General features: G+C 35.6%; 1 protein-coding gene across 2 annotated transcripts in view; it reads right to left on the bottom strand.

Annotated features, from left to right (window-relative positions):
* Positions 1 to 2,227: 2,227 nt before the first annotated feature.
* Positions 2,228 to 12,500, bottom strand: part of LOC137640735 (phospholipid scramblase 1-like) — a 31,198-nt gene continuing 20,925 nt past the window's right edge. For both annotated transcript variants that reach the window (XM_068373214.1, XM_068373215.1), the window contains 5 exons: positions 10,367 to 10,519; positions 8,249 to 8,466; positions 7,525 to 7,695; positions 3,401 to 3,556; positions 2,228 to 2,845 (listed from right to left, as the gene is read on the bottom strand). In XM_068373214.1, coding sequence (XP_068229315.1) covers positions 2,810 to 2,845; positions 3,401 to 3,556; positions 7,525 to 7,695; positions 8,249 to 8,466; positions 10,367 to 10,511 — 726 coding nt within the window. In that variant the 5' untranslated portion in view covers positions 10,512 to 10,519 and the 3' untranslated portion in view covers positions 2,228 to 2,809. The remainder of the gene's footprint in view (positions 2,846 to 3,400; positions 3,557 to 7,524; positions 7,696 to 8,248; positions 8,467 to 10,366; positions 10,520 to 12,500) is intronic.

The raw sequence follows: 12,500 nt of genomic DNA, 5'->3' as shown, positions 1-12,500 counted from the left end.
TTATGTTTTAGAGTAATATACCTGGCTAACCATCTCTACAGTGTATTCTCAAAACTTTCACTTGGTTAAAAATCCATCTACAGTATTTAGTCATGAATTTGTGGTTTGTAGTTTATAGTCAATTATAGTGAACTGGTGAATTTGGGTAAAGAAATTGACAGAATGTATTGTAATGAACTGATGAATTTGGGTAAAGAAACTGACAGAATGCATTATAGTTAACTGGTGAATTTGGGTAAAGAAACTGACCAAATGTATTATAGTTAACTGATGAATTTTGGTAAAGAAACTGACAGACTGCATTATAGTTAACTGGTGAATTTGGGTAAAGAAACTGACCGAATGTATTATAATAAACTGATGAATTTGGGTAAAGAAATTGACAGAAAGTATTTTAATGAACTGATGAATTTGGGTAAAGAACCTGACAGAATGTATTGTAATGAACTGTTGAATTTGGGTAAAGAAACTGGCAGAATGTATGAAAATGAACTGATGAATTTGGGTAAAGAGCCTGACAGAATGTATTGTAATGAACTGATGAATTTGGGTAAAGAAACTGGCAGAATGTATGAAAACGAACTGGTGAATTTGGGTAAAGAAACTGACATAATGTATGAAAATGAACCGGTGAATTTGGGTAAAGAACCTGACAGAATGTATTGTAATGAACTGATGAATTTGGGTAAAGAAACTGGCAGAATGTATGAAAATGAACTGGTGAATTTGGGTAAAGAAACTGACATAATGTATGAAAATGAACCGGTGAATTTGGGTAAAGAACCTGACAGAATGTATTGTAATGAACTGATGAATTTGGGTAAAGAGCCTGACAGAATGTATTGTAATGAACTGATGAATTTGGGTAAAGAACCTGACAGAATGTATTGTAATGAACTGATGAATTTGGGTAAAGAAACTGGCAGAATGTATGAAAATGAACTGATGAATTTGGGTAAAGAAACTGGCAGAATGTATGAAAATGAACTGATGAATTTGGGTAAAGAAACTGACATAATGTATTACAATGAACTGGTGAATTTGGGTAAAGAACCTGACAGAATGTATTGTAATGAAATGATGAATTTGGGTAAAGAAACTGACAGAATGTATTATAATTAACTGATGAATTTGGGTAAAGAAACTGACAGAATGTATTATATTGAACTGGTGAATTTGGGTAAAGAAACTGACGTTATGTATTATAATGAACTGAGGAGTTTGGGTAAAGAAACTGACAGAATGTATGGCAAAATAGTATGAATTTATTTATTATAAACAGTAATTTATTCCTTGTAATATGGATTTGGAATTAAAGAAACGTTGAAAATTTCAACTATTACTCTCAATTGATGTTTTTAAACATTCTTGCTAGACATTTCATATGTCTTATGATAGTTTCAAACATCCAAAACAGTATTTTATTGAAATTTCTTCTAAAGTTTTGGTCAAATAATTTTAACATTAATCTTTATTATAAAGAAATCTCGAGACTGGTCAGTAGAAACAAATATAATGTTTGCATGTCTTAGTATATAATATTCAGGAAATTATAGAAATAATGCTAATGAGAAATTGAATGAAAATATTTTTTTTTTTTTTTTTTTAGCAAGAGGGTTAAGTTGGTATACCAACTTAACCTCCATAGATACATGCAAACTTACATAAATGTGCTTTTATATAAAAGTGTAATTGTTGTGCAACAATCATTGTAAAGTACGTTAGATTTACACCAAACAATCACTACTCTCCAAGTGAAAAAACAAAAACAAAAACACTTATATCAAACATTGTCAAGTGAGGTCATAATCTTGGCATCTACAACATTTAATAAATTCTTTGAAAACCACAGATTTCTTGTACATAATGAACATTTTCTGTCCAGCATTCGAACATACTTTGAACGAATCATACACACACACACACACATATATATATATATATATATATATATGTATATATATATATATATATATATATATATATATATATATATATATGTGTGTGTGTATATATATGTGTATATATATATATATATATATATATATATATATATATATATACACATACACGGTATATATTATATACTTATTTCTTTTATATATATAAATATATATATATGTATATATATATATATATATATATATATATATATATATATATATATGTAAATGTATATATATATATATATATAATATATATATATATATATATATATATATATATATATATATATATAAATCTTAGGAATTATAAAGTTCATCAAACTATGAAACAGAACAGGTCACATTACAAACAACACGAAACTACAAAATATCATCTAAACATTGAAGAAAACACTTTGTCCTTAAAGGCAACGCGTACAAAGACAGTAGCGATATTGACAAAGAAGGCCACCATGAGATTCGTTGTTCAAAGGCTGGACCAGAGTCTCTGGACTGGACCAGTGCCTCTGGGCTGGACCAGAGTCTCTGGACTGGACCATAGTCTCTGGACTGGACCATAGTCTCTGGTCTGGAGCTGAGTCTCTGGGCTGGACCAGTGTCTCTGGGCTGGACCAGTGTCTCTGTGCTGGACCAGTGTCTCTGGGCTGGACCAGAGACTCTGAGGTGGACCAGAGTCTCTGGGCTGGACCAGTGTCTCTGTGCTGGTCCAGTGTCTCTGAGCTGGACCAGAGTCTTTGGGCTGGACCAAAGTCTCTGGGCTGGAGCAGTCTCTCTGAGCTGGAAGTAGAGTCCCTGAACTGGACCAGAGTCTCTGGACTGGACCAGTGTCTATGCACTGGACCATCTTGTAGGGGTCTACACATCTAATGTTGTTGGTCTCTTTCGAAGTATATGAAGTCCTGAAAGAAAGGAAAATTACATGTTTTTTTTATCTAGGTGACAATTTTTTATAATTTCAAGTGGATTTTTCAAAATATATATTCTTTTATTAAAGTGTGCGCAGATTTCCGGTTATTATTATTATTATTATCATTATTATTATTATTATTATTATTATTATTTATTACTAGCTAAATTACAACCCTAGTTGGAAAAGTAGGATACCATAAGCCCAAGGGCTCCAACAGGGAAAATAGCCCAGTGCGGAAAGGAAACAGGAAAAAGGAAATATTTCAAGAACAGTAATAACATTAAAATAAATATTTCCTATATAAATTATAAAAAATTTAAGAAAACAAGAGGAAGAGAAATAAGATAGAATAGTGAGCCCGAGTGTACCCTCAAGAAAGAGAACTGTATTCCAAGACAGGTACAGAAACTATTGCACCACCCAAGACTAGTGAATGTGGAATGATTTCAAAAGATACAGAAGAGCTTAAAAAAAGTACTTTAACCTGATCCCCCTTAAAATGAAATAGGTGTCAAACGTTTCACAAACAAATAAGTATACTCACAATCAGAAACGCTGCCCCAAGCATGAGCGCCTTATAGCGCACATCAAGATTACTGTTGAAGGTGATGCAAAAGTTGTCTGCATCTGTGCAACATTCGGTGCACAATCCCCTCCATGTCCGGCGGATACTTCCCATTGGTCCATCCGATCCGATGACCTACAAGAAAGAGAAATAGCAACTGTTTTTAATTTCTTTCATTTTTACCGTGATGAAACACACAGACCATTTCTTCTAGTTTTTTTTTTATAATTTCCAGAAAATATTTCATTGGCTGGGAGTCAGATGAACTTCTCCAGAAATTATTTCACTGTCTGGGAGTCAGATGAACTTCCCCAGAAATTATTTCACTGCCTGGGAGTCAGATGAGCTACTCCTGAAAGTATTTCTCCGTCTGACAATCATGTGAGCTACTCCAGAAAATATTTCACTATCTGGGAGTCAGATGAGCAATGCCAGAATATATTTCACTCTCTGTAAGTCAGATGAACTACTCCAGAAAGTATTTCACTGTCTGTAAGTCAGATGAACTACTCAAGAACATATTTCAATGTCTTGGAGTCAGATGAGCCACTCCTAAAAATATTTCACACTCTTGGAGTCAAATAAGCGACTCATTTATTTATTTATTTATTATTAAGTTTAGATTTTTGATATATCCTCTTAATTTGGGTATCTAGTGTCCCTAAGTAATTGCTATTATAAATTTCCCGAACAAAAAAAAATGAGGGAAAATGTTATCTGTAAACACGAGAAATAAAGGAAAATAAAATCACAGCATCGTCAGTGCAGCTCAATAAAAATGTGACATTTAAGAAAACACAATAGACAGAACAATGAGGGATAAACATTAAAACCTAGTTGGTCTCCGTTAGACGATACATAGAGGATGGGTCTCTATAATTTTGGGCCATATGATCGGGCACTGGGGCTGGGTGACCATGCATTACTGAACTGCAACTGGTGGAGGACCAAACTGTTGAACTAAACCGAAAGTTAAAAAGGTACTAAAAGCAATAAAGTTACTTCAAAGAGAACATCACTTCCACAGCTGAAACTGGTGGAGGACCCAACTGTTAAACTATAACAAAAGTTTAAAAGGTGCTAAAAGTAATAAAGTTACCTCAAAGACGGCATCATTTCCACAGCTGCAACTGGTGGAGGACCCAACTTTTAAACTATAACGAAAGTTAAAAAGGTGCTAAAAGCAATAAAGTTACCTCAAAGACAACATAACTTCCACAGCTGCAACTGGTGAAAGGACTCAACAGGTACATTATAACAAAAGTTAATAAGGTGATAAAGGCAATAAAGTTACTTCAAAGACAACATCACTTCCACAGCTTCAACTGTAGGAAGACCCAAGTGTTACACTATAACAAAAGTTAAAAAGGGTTAAAAGCAATAAAGTTACCTCAAAGACAACATAACTTCCACAGCTGCAACTGTAGGAAGACCCAAGTGTTACACTAAAACAAAAGTTAAAAAGGTGCTAAAAGTAATATAGTTACCTCAAAGACAACATCACTTCCACAGCTGCAATTGGTGGAGGACCCAAGTGTTACACTATAACAAAAGTTAAAAAGGTGCTAAAAGTAATATTCAGTAGTTACCTCAACGACAACATCTCTTCCACAGCTGCAACTTGGGGAGGACCCAACTGTTTCATTAAATATAACAAAAGTTAAAAAGGTGCTAAAAGCAATAAAGTTACCTCAAAGACAACATTACTTCCACAGCAGCATCTGTGGAGGACCCAACTGTTACACTATAACCAAGGTTAAAAAAATACAAAAAGCAATAAAGTTACCTCAAAGACAACATCACCTCCACAGCTGCAATTGATGGAGGACCCAACTTAAACCATAACAAAAGTGAAAAAGGTGCTAAAAGTAATAAATTTACCTCAAAGACAACATTACTTCCACTGCAGCATCTGTGGAGGACCCAACTGTTACACTATAACAAAGGTTGAAAAAAAAAATGCAAAAAGCAACAAAGTTACCTCAAAGAGAACATCACCTCCACAGCTGCAACTGGTGGAGGACCCAACTGTTACACTAAAACAAAATTTAAAAAGGTGCTAAAAGTAATAAAATTACCTCAAAGACAACAGCAACTGGTGGAGGATCCAACTGTTACTCTAAAACAAAAGTTAAGAAGGTGCTAAAAGTAATAAAATTACCTCAAAGACAACATCACCTCCACAGCTGCAACTGGTGGAGGACCCAACTGTTACACTATAACAAAAGCTAAAAAGGTGCTAAAAGTAATAAAATTACCTCAAAGACAACATCGCCTTCACAGCTGCAACTGGTGGAGAACCCAATTGTAGCACTAAAACAAAAGTTAAAAAGGTGCTAAATGTAATAAAATTACCTCAAAGACAACATCACCTCCACAGCTGCACCTGGTGGAGGACCCAACTGTTACACTAAGACAAAAGTTAAAAAGATGCTAAAAGTAATAAAATTACCTCAAAGACAACATCACCTCCACAGCTGCACCTGGTGGAGGACCCAACTATTACACTAAAACTAAAGTTAAAAAGATGCTAAAAGTAATAAAATTACCTCAAAGACAACATCACCTCCACAGCTGCACCTGGTGGAGGACCCAACTGTTACACTAAGACAAAAGTTAAAAAGGTGCTATAAGTAATAGAATTACCTCAAAGACAACATCACCTCCACAGCTGCAACTGGTGGAGGACCCAACTGTTACACTATAACAAAAGTTGAAAAGGTGCTAAAAGCAATAAAGTTACTTCAAAAGACAACATCACTTCCACAGCAGCAACTGGTGGAGGACCCAACTGTTAAACTATACCAAAAGTTAAAAAGGTGCTAAAAGTAATAACATTATCTCAAAGACAACATCACCTCCACAGCTGCAACTGGTGGAGGACCAAACTGTTGCACTATAACAAAAGTTAAAAATGTGGTAAAAGCAATAAAGTTATCTCAAAGACAACATCACTTCCACAGCTGCAACTGGTGGAGGACCCAACTGTTAAACTATACCAAAAGTTAAAAAGGTGCTAAAAGTAATAAAATTATCTCAAAGACAACATCACCTCCACAGCTGCAACTGGTGGAGGACCCAACTGTTGCACTATAACAAAAGTTAAAAAGATGCAAAAAGCAATAAAGTTACCTCAAAGACAACATCACCTCCACAGCTGCAACTGGTGGAGGACCCAACTGTTGCACTATAACAAAAGTTAAAAAGGTGCTAAAAGCAATAAAGTTACTTCAAAGACAACATCACTTCCACAGCAGCAACTGGTGGAGGACCCAAGTGTTAAACTATACCAAAAGTTAAAAAGGTGCTAAAAGTAATAAAATTATCTCAAAGACAACATCACCTCCACACCTGCAACAGGTGGAGGACCCAACTGTTGCACTATAACAAAAGTTAAAAAGGTGCTAAAAGCAATAAAGTTACTTCAAAAGACAACATCACTTCCACAGCAGCAACTGGTGGAGGACCCAACTGTTAAACTATACCAAAAGTTAAAAAGGTGCTAAAAGTAATAAAATTATCTCAAAGACAACATCACCTCCACAGCTACAACTGGTGGAGGACCCAACTGTTGCACTATAACAAAAGTTAAAAAGATGCAAAAAGCAATAAAGTTGCCTCAAAGACAACATCACTTCCACAGCTGCAACTGGTGGAGGACTCAACTGTTACACTATAACAAAAGTTAAAAAGGTGCTAAAAGCAATAAAGTTACCTCAAAGACAACATCACTTCTACTGCTGGAACTGGTGGAGGACCCAACTGTTACACTATAACAAAAATTAAAAAGGTGCTAAAAGCAATAAAGTTACCTCAAAGACAACATCACTTCCACTGCTGGAACTGGTGGAGTATCCAACTGTTACACTATAACAAAAATTAAAAAGGTGCTAAAAGCAATAAAGTTACCTCAAAGACAGCATCACCTCCACAGCCGCAACTGGTGGAGGACCCAACTGTTACACTAAAATAATAGTTAAAAATGTCCTAAAAGTAATATAGTTACCTCAAAGACAACATCACTTCCACAGCTGCAACTGGTGGAGGACCCAACTGTTACACTATAACAAAAGTTAAAAAGGTGCTAAAAGCAATAAAGTTACCTCAAAGACAACATCACTTCCACAGCTGCAAGGGCAGCACGGCGCCACGATCTTAAACACACCATCACCAGAGGCATTTTTGACGGAGTAAGTCGTTCCCATTGGCATACAAAAGTTCCATTCCTGGTGCATCGAACCCAATAATTGGCCGTTCGCAGATATTTCCATTTCCTGTACGCAGAGGGGAAGAGAATCTTTCATTATGGTTCTTATCTATACGAAAATATGTAAGCTACTCTAGCGTCAATAATTCAGATGTTTTTTTCTTGCTAGAACAGTGGTTCTCAATATTGTTTGCCTCATGCACCCCTTTTCGCCACAAGTTAGAGTATAATTCCCTCACCATTCATAAAACTGTCTGCCTCAAAAAGTGCATTCCAAATAATATGCAACTAAAACAAAAAATCTTGAATTTTATCCATATTAGTACATATACATTTACAATTTTATATCGATTATTTTAGTGGAGTTTTACCATTCAAATGCAAACTGAAAATGTTAATAGATTTATAGAACTTTTTTTTACATATATAATGAATTAATTAGCATACAAAACTAAAGCTAATGCAATTATAACAAAATGTTCAAAAAGATACCAGGATATTGTAAATTTGTAATAAATTTCATTCAAAAGAATATTACAGTTAATGAGCAGGCTGAAAAGCCAGTGATTATTTTTCCTTCGCCAATTCTGGGGAACTTGAAAGGCCACAACACACAGTACCTGGTTGCAACATGGTGTACAGCAAGAATTGCATTTTAGAGGCCTGCTGACGCGAAGGACTTCCACGTCATTGTTGTCGACGAAGGGAAGTTCAAAGCTTCTACTATTTCCACAGCACTGCCTCGAACAGAAATCACTATTCTCTGTTGCGTAGAGGAATTCTTGTCCCATGGAGTTCACTAGTATATACCTGTTCTTAACTTCACATCCACTTAACACTTGAAAGAAATCATGAGAAATAGATAAACATCAAATGACAGCGAGTGATATACAGTTATTGGTAAATGACTTGAACTTTAAAGTTCAAACTTGCAGTAAATGTTTTTATGTTGAACAGGCTGGCATGTGTCTCTTTCTATAGTTTATATGTGAAATATCCTTTTTATTGTGATTACTGTTAGTAAAATATTTTATTCTAATTGTTCATTACTTCTCTTATAGTTTATTTATTTCCTTATTTCCTTTCATCACTGGGCTGTTTTTCCCTATTGGAGCCCTTGGGCTTATAGCTTACTGCGTTTCTAACTAGGATTTTATCATAGCTAGTAATAATAAACGGATTTTGAGCGAAGCGAAAAATCTATTTTTGGGTGAGATGGCCATGTCGTCGTGATGGAAGTTCCTTAAAGTAGCTTCCTATGGGATATATGTACTACAGTGATATTCCCAGAGAATTTTACCTTTAGGTATCCAGAATTCTAACTCCTGGCGCGAATATCCTTAAAATTTCGCCAAAGGATATCGCATAATATCACCGGACGCATTCTTGAAACGCCTCCATAGCAATCTGCACCCCAAACAGCTTTTTGGCTTCGAGGAGGATGTGGCAAAAGGGAGCCGTCCAAAGGCTCTCCCCGCTCTCGTAATACTATTGGGAATACAACAGCGCCATTCCCACGACAGCGGACATTCCTTGTAGCATTGAGCGTGGTGTTACAGATACAGTACCACGGGAGGGATACTGTGAAGATCTTTTCTTTTAGAAGAGATGGTGGGTCCATCAGGACGACATGGCCATCTCACCCAAAAATAGATTTTTCGCTTCGCTCAAAATCCGTTTTTTGGGCTCAAGCCATGTCGTCGTGATTGAAGCATACCAGAGCATTAGTGTATCTGTGGATTTTTAATAATCCTGTAAAACGATCGAAAAGTTAGATCACCTGGAAATATCACCGAGCGCGATCGCTACAAAAAAAGGAATGTCCGCTGTCGTGGGAATGGCGCTGTTGTACTCCCAATAGTATTACGAGAGCGGGGAGAGCCTTTGGACGGCTCCCTTTTGCCACATCCTCCTCGAAGCCAAAATGCTGTTTGGGGTGCAGATTGCTATGGAGGCATGTCAAGAATGCATTCGCTGATATTATGCGATATCATTTGGAGAAATTTTAAGGATATTCGCGCCAGAAGTTAGAATTCTGGATACCTAAAGGTAACATTCTCTGGGAATATCACTGTAGTACATATATCCCTTAGGAAGCTACTTTAAGGAACTTCCATCACGACGACATTGCTTGAGCCCAAAAATAACATTGATATAGCGATGAAATATTTATTTCCTGTTTAGTATTATGATTATAAATGCAAAATTCTGTTAAGTACCTATATTTTACTTCTTATTAAAAGAACAGCTTATACTTTTTTTTCAGTTCCATATTCGCTGCTTTGAAAGCAGTAGATATAGAATTTGAAATTTTCTACCGAAATATTGAACTATTAATGATTCTTATCAGACCCATAAGTTGTTCATCTCCACAGCTAATTTTTAACATAGTTTGTCGGTTCTTTCACATAAAGGCAATAGACAATTGAGCTCAAACTTTGATCGAATATTTTATGTTGAACAGACTAACAGAAGTCTCTTTTATACTTTTATATATTATGAAAGATCTATTTTAATGTTGTTACTGTTCTTAAAATATTTTATATTATTCGATTAATATTACTATTGTAGTTTGTTTATTTCTTTATTTCCTTTCCTCTTCTGGGCTATTTTTCTCTGCTGGAGCCCTTGGGCTTGCAGTATCTTGCTATTCCAACCATAGTTGTAATTTAGGTAATAATAATAATAATAATAATAATAATAATAATAATAATAATAATAATAATAAAATCACTCACATTCACATGCCGAGATGATCTGTTTAATGATGACCTGATCCAGTTGGGCCAAGTACTCCAGACCAGGAGGAATATAATTATTGCTGGGTGAAGACACCATCATCATGCCATACTGAGATTTGGGTTCTGAAGTTACGGGCTCCATGGCAGTTTCTGAAAGTAAGAGAGTTTCTGAATGTCTGAACTGAAGCAAAGTTTCTGAAAACAAGAACGGGTTGTCAAGAGTTTCTGAATGCCTGAACTGAAACAAAGTTTCTGAAACCAAGAGCTGGTTGTTGAGAGTTTCTGAATGCCTGAACTGAAGCAAAGTTTCTGAAAGCAAGAACTAGGTTGTTGAGAGTTTCTGAATGTCTGAACTGAAACAAAGTTTCTGAAAGCAAGAGCTGGTTGTTGAGAGTTTCTGAATGCCTGAAATGAAGCAAAGTTTCTGAAAGCAAGAACTAGGTTGTCAAGAGTTTCTGAATGCCTAAAATGAAGTAAAGTTGCTGCATGCCTGAACTGAAGTAAAGTTTCTGAATGCCTGAACTGAAGTAAAGTTTTTAAAAGCAAGAAGTGGGTTGTCAAGAGTTTCTGAATGCCTGAACTGAAGTAAAGTTTCTGAATGCCTGAACTGAAGTAAAGTTTCTGAATGCCTGAATTGAAGTAAAGTTTCTGCATGCCTGAATTGAAGTAAAGTTTCTGCATGCCTGAATTGAAGTAAAGTTTCTGAATGCCTGAATTGAAGTAAAGTTTCTGGATGCCTGAACTGAAGTAAAGTTTTTAAAAGCAAGAAGTGGGTTGTCAAGAGTTTCTGAATGCCTGAACTGAAGTAAAGTTTCTGAATGCCTGAACTGAAGTAAAGTTTCTGAATGCCTGAATTGAAGTAAAGTTTCTGCATGCCTGAATTGAAGTAAAGTTTCTGAATGCCTGAATTGAAGTAAAGTTTCTGCATGCCTGAATTGAAGTAAAGTTTCTGCATGCCTGAATTGAAGTAAAGTTTCTGAATGCCTGAATTGAAGTAAAGTTTCTGCATGCCTGAATTGAAGTAAAGTTTCTGCATGCCTGAACTGAAGTGAAGTTTCTAAAAGCAATAAGTGGGTTGTCAAGAGTTTCTGAATGCTTGTACTGAAATAGTTTCTGAGAGTCAAAGTCAGGGCGTTAAGAAAATAATCGTTGAGAGTAAGAAAATAAGGGAAAGCATTTCCGAAAGAGTGTTAGATAAGAAGTTTCTGAAACAAAGGACGTGAAGTAAGGAGTTCTTGGAAGCTAAAAGTGAAGTAAAGTTTTGGATTCCAATACATTCCTTAGAACTGATGATGATTCAAGTCACTAACGAAATGCGCAAGAATTTTTCCATATAAGAAAAGCTTACAGAAAATGTTTTATTCTTACTTATTAAAAATTACATTCAAAACAAAGACTACCAATAAACTGGAGAACATGCGGTTATGGATTGAAATCAGCATTGATTTAACAACTGCTAAATTTGTCCAGTATGATATATTAAACAACGAAGAGTCTTTACCAAGAAGCCCTTAGGTTGGGCACCGGGGCCTGGCAGACCATTCAGCTACCAAGAGCAAGTGGGTGAAACCCAGCATTTATACTGTGATGTAATAGAAGTTGATGGAGAGCAAGAAGGAAGAATGGAAGTGGGAACGGGGGATAAATAGAAGTAGGCCTATGTTATTATTATTATTGTTGTTATTGTTGTTACTACTACTACTACTAGCTAAGCTACAACCCTAGTTGGAAAAGCAAGATGCTATAGGCCCAAGGGCTCTTATAGGGAAATTATAGCCCAGTGAAGAAAGGAAATAAGGAAATAAATAAACGATATGAGAAGTAATAAACAATTAGAATGAAATATTTAAAAAAACAGTAACAACATCAAAACATATATTTCATATATAATCTATGAAAACTCAAGTCAGCCTGTTCAACATATAAACATTTACTGCTAGTTTGAACTTTTGAAGCAAGCACAGCTAGAGGCCTAAGGAAAGATACAGATCCAAAGTAATTGCCTACAATGCACCGGAGAGAGAGAGAGAGAGAGAGAGAGAGAGAGAGAGAGAGAGAGAGAGAGAGAGAGTGTGTGTGTAATCAGCCGTCTGCCAAGTGGCAATAATTGATGCTCTGTCATAATTGAGTT

This window comes from Palaemon carinicauda, chromosome 5, assembly GCF_036898095.1.
Source record: "Palaemon carinicauda isolate YSFRI2023 chromosome 5, ASM3689809v2, whole genome shotgun sequence".
Taxonomy (NCBI): domain Eukaryota; kingdom Metazoa; phylum Arthropoda; class Malacostraca; order Decapoda; family Palaemonidae; genus Palaemon; species Palaemon carinicauda.
Note: the sequence above shows the minus strand (reverse complement) of the source record. Positions and strands in the feature narration are given on the sequence as shown.